This window comes from Myotis lucifugus, unplaced genomic scaffold (genome assembly GCF_000147115.1).
Source record: "Myotis lucifugus unplaced genomic scaffold, Myoluc2.0 scaffold_5243, whole genome shotgun sequence".
NCBI classification, from domain to species: domain Eukaryota; kingdom Metazoa; phylum Chordata; class Mammalia; order Chiroptera; family Vespertilionidae; genus Myotis; species Myotis lucifugus.
This window is the reverse complement of record NW_005876291.1, coordinates 1-3,852: the sequence shown is the minus strand read 5'-3', so window position 1 is coordinate 3,852 and position 3,852 is coordinate 1. Positions and strand designations below refer to the sequence as shown.

Genomic DNA, 3,852 nt, shown 5'->3' with positions numbered 1-3,852 from the left:
TGGATGTCCATCTCCACCACTGGGGCAGCGACACTTTCCATGTCAGGGGCCGACACCTCCCCCTTTTGGCGCCCTTCAGGTCCAGTTTGGGGCCCCTTGATGTCCACCTGGGGGCCTTTGAAAGTCTACTTTGGGCATCTTCATGCTGGGCATCTGCACCTTGGGCATGTGGCCCTTGAACGTGGCCCCTTCTGCTTTGCCTTCAGTTCTCCAAGCTTCACTTCTCCCTCGGGGACGGTCACCTCCCCTTTGGCGCCCTTCAGGTCCACTTTGGGCCCCTTGATGTCCACCTGGGGGCCCTTGAAGTCTACTTTGGGCATCTTCATGCTGGGCATGTGCACCTTGGGCAGGTGCCCTTTGAACCCCATTCCGGACGAGGGTCCCTCCAGCTCTCCCTCAGGCAGGTGGCCCTCCGGGAGCTTCACTTCCAGCTCTCCTGTCTTGATGTCCACGTCGCCAGATGGCAGGTCAATGCTGAGGTCACTGGCCTTGACGTCAGTCTGGATGGAGGGCAGGGACACGTCTGCCTCAGCCTTTGGCAGCGACACGTCCATTGAGGCCTCCAAGGACTTGCCTGGCCCAGACATCCCGAAGGAAGGCATCTTGAACTTGGGCATCTTGAACTTGCTGTCTTTGCTGGCCACCTCTGTGTCCCCAAGGACGATGTCTCCCTCCAGCTTGGCGCCCGGAGCCTGAATGTCCACCTCCACACTGGGCAGCGAAACCTCCATGTCGGGGACGGCCACCTCGCCTTTGGCGCCCTTCAGGTCCAGTTTGGGCCCCTTGATGTCCACCTGGGGGCCCTTGACGTCTACTTTGGGCATCTTCATGCTGGGCATCTGCACCTTGGGCATGTGGCCCTTGAACGTGGCCCCTTCTGCTTTGCCCTTCAGTTCTCCAAGCTTCACTTCTCCCTCGGGGACGGTCACCTCCCCTTTGGCGCCCTTCAGGTCCACTTTGGGCCCCTTGATGTCCACCTGGGGGCCCTTGAAGTCTACTTTGGGCATCTTCATGCTGGGCATGTGCACCTTGGGCAGGTGCCCTTTGAGTCCAACTCCGGAGGAGGCTTCCTGGAGCTCTCCCTCGGGCAGGTGGCCCTCCGGGAGCTTCACTCCCAGCTCTCCTGTCTTCACGTCCACGTCGGCAGATGGCAGGTCAATGCTGAGGTCACTGGTCTTGATGTCAGTCTGGACGGAGGGCAGGGACACGTCCACTGAGGCCTCCATGGACTTTCCTGGCCCAGACGTCCCGAAGGAAGGCATCTTGAACTTGGGCATCTTGAACTTGCTGTCGTGGGCTGCCACCTCCTTGGAACCCAAGACAATGTCGCCCTCTAGCTTGGCGCCCGGGGCCTGAATGTCCAACTCCACACTGGGCAGCGACACTTCCATGTCAGGGGCCGACACCTCCCCTTTGGCGCCCTTCAGGTCCAGTTTGGGCCCCTTGATGTCCACCTGGGGGCCTTTGAAGTCTACTTTGGGCATCTTCATGCTGGGCATCTGCACCTTGGGCATGTGGCCCTTGAACGTGGCCCCTTCTGCTTTGCCCTTCAGTTCTCCAAGCTTCACTTCTCCCTCGGGGACGGTCACCTCCCCTTTGGCGCCCTTCAGGTCCACTTTGGGCCCCTTGATGTCCACCTGGGGGCCCTTGAAGTCTACTTTGGGCATCTTCATGCTGGGCATGTGCACCTTGGGCAGGTGCCCTTTGAACCCCATTCCGGACGAGGGTCCCTCCATCTCTCCCTCAGGCAGGTGGCCCTCCGGTAGCTTCACTTCCAGCTCTCCTGTCTTCACGTCCACGTCGGCAGATGGCAGGTCAATGCTGAGTTCACTGCTCTTGACGTCAGTCTGGATGGAGGGCAGGGACACGTCTGCCTCAGCCTTTGGCAGGGACACGTCCACTGAGGCCTCCAAGGACTTGCCAGGCCCAGACATCCCGAAGGAAGGCATCTTGAACTTGGGCATCTTGAACTTGCTGTCTTTGCTGGCCACCTCTGTGTCCCCAAGGACGATGTCTCCCTCCAGCTTGGCGCCCGGAGCCTGAATGTCCACCTCCACACTGGGCAGCGAAACCTCCATGTCGGGGACGGCCACCTCGCCTTTGGCGCCCTTCAGGTCCAGTTTGGGCCCCTTGATGTCCACCTGGGGGCCCTTGACGTCTACTTTGGGCATCTTCATGCTGGGCATCTGCACCTTGGGCATGTGGCCCTTGAACGTGGCCCCTTCTGCTTTGCCCTTCAGTTCTCCAAGCTTCACTTCTCCCTCGGGGACGGTCACCTCCCCTTTGGCGCCCTTCAGGTCCACTTTGGGCCCCTTGATGTCCACCTGGGGGCCCTTGAAGTCTACTTTGGGCATCTTCATGCTGGGCATGTGCACCTTGGGCAGGTGCCCTTTGAGTCCAACTCCGGAGGAGGCTTCCTGGAGCTCTCCCTCGGGCAGGTGGCCCTCCGGGAGCTTCACTCCCAGCTCTCCTGTCTTCACGTCCACGTCGGCAGATGGCAGGTCAATGCTGAGGTCACTGGTCTTGATGTCAGTCTGGACGGAGGGCAGGGACACGTCCACTGAGGCCTCCATGGACTTTCCTGGCCCAGACGTCCCGAAGGAAGGCATCTTGAACTTGGGCATCTTGAACTTGCTGTCGTGGGCTGCCACCTCCTTGGAACCCAAGACAATGTCGCCCTCTAGCTTGGCGCCCGGAGCCTGGATGTCCATCTCCACACTGGGCAGCGACACTTCCATGTCAGGGGCCGACACCTCCCCTTTGGCGCCCTTCAGGTCCACTTTGGGCCCCTTGATGTCCACCTGGGGGCCCTTGAAGTCTACTTTGGGCATCTTCATGCTGGGCATGTGCACCTTGGGCAGGTGCCCTTTGAACCCCATTCCGGACGAGGGTCCCTCCAGCTCTCCAAGCTTCACTTCTCCTCGGGGACGGTCACCTCCCCTTTGGCGCCCTTCAGGTCCACTTTGGGCCCCTTGATGTCCATCTGGGGACCCTTGAAGTCTACTTTGGGCATCTTGGGCAGGGACACGTCTGCCTCAGCCTTTGGCAGCGACACGTCCATTGAGGCCTCCAAGGACTTGCCTGGCCCAGACATCCCGAAGGAAGGCATCTTGAACTTGGGCATCTTGAACTTGCTGTCTTTGCTGGCCACCTCTGTGTCCCCAAGGACGATGTCTCCCTCCAGCTTGGCGCCCGGAGCCTGAATGTCCACCTCCACACTGGGCAGCGAAACCTCCATGTCGGGGACGGCCACCTCGCCTTTGGCGCCCTTCAGGTCCAGTTTGGGCCCCTTGATGTCCACCTGGGGGCCCTTGACGTCTACTTTGGGCATCTTCATGCTGGGCATCTGCACCTTGGGCATGTGGCCCTTGAACGTGGCCCCTTCTGCTTTGCCCTTCAGTTCTCCAAGCTTCACTTCTCCCTCGGGGACGGTCACCTCCCCTTTGGCGCCCTTCAGGTCCACTTTGGGCCCCTTGATGTCCACCTGGGGGCCCTTGAAGTCTACTTTGGGCATCTTCATGCTGGGCATGTGCACCTTGGGCAGGTGCCCTTTGAGTCCAACTCCGGAGGAGGCTACCTGGAGCTCTCCCTCGGGCAGGTGGCCCTCCGGGAGCTTCACTCCCAGCTCTCCTGTCTTCATGTCCACGTCGGCAGATGGCAGGTCAATGCTGAGGTCACTGGTCTTGATGTCAGTCTGGACGGAGGGCAGGGACACGTCCGCTGAGCCATCAGTAATTAACATTGCTCAGAAGCCTCAAGGAAGGGCTTTGTCAATTTGATCACACTATGACTGTATTTCGAGGATTGCACCTCGATGTAATTCACATAGAGTTAATCTTCGAGTGTGGCGTC

General features: G+C 59.9%; 1 protein-coding gene across 1 annotated transcript in view; it reads right to left on the bottom strand.

Moving 5' to 3' along the window:
• The window catches only part of AHNAK2 (AHNAK nucleoprotein 2), a 10,150-nt gene extending 6,408 nt beyond the window's left edge, over positions 1-3,742 (bottom strand). Inside the window, 2 exon segments of the mRNA XM_023749299.1 lie at positions 147-2,917; positions 2,950-3,742. Coding sequence (XP_023605067.1) covers positions 147-2,917; positions 2,950-3,742 — 3,564 coding nt within the window.
• Positions 3,743-3,852: the final 110 nt, after the last annotated feature.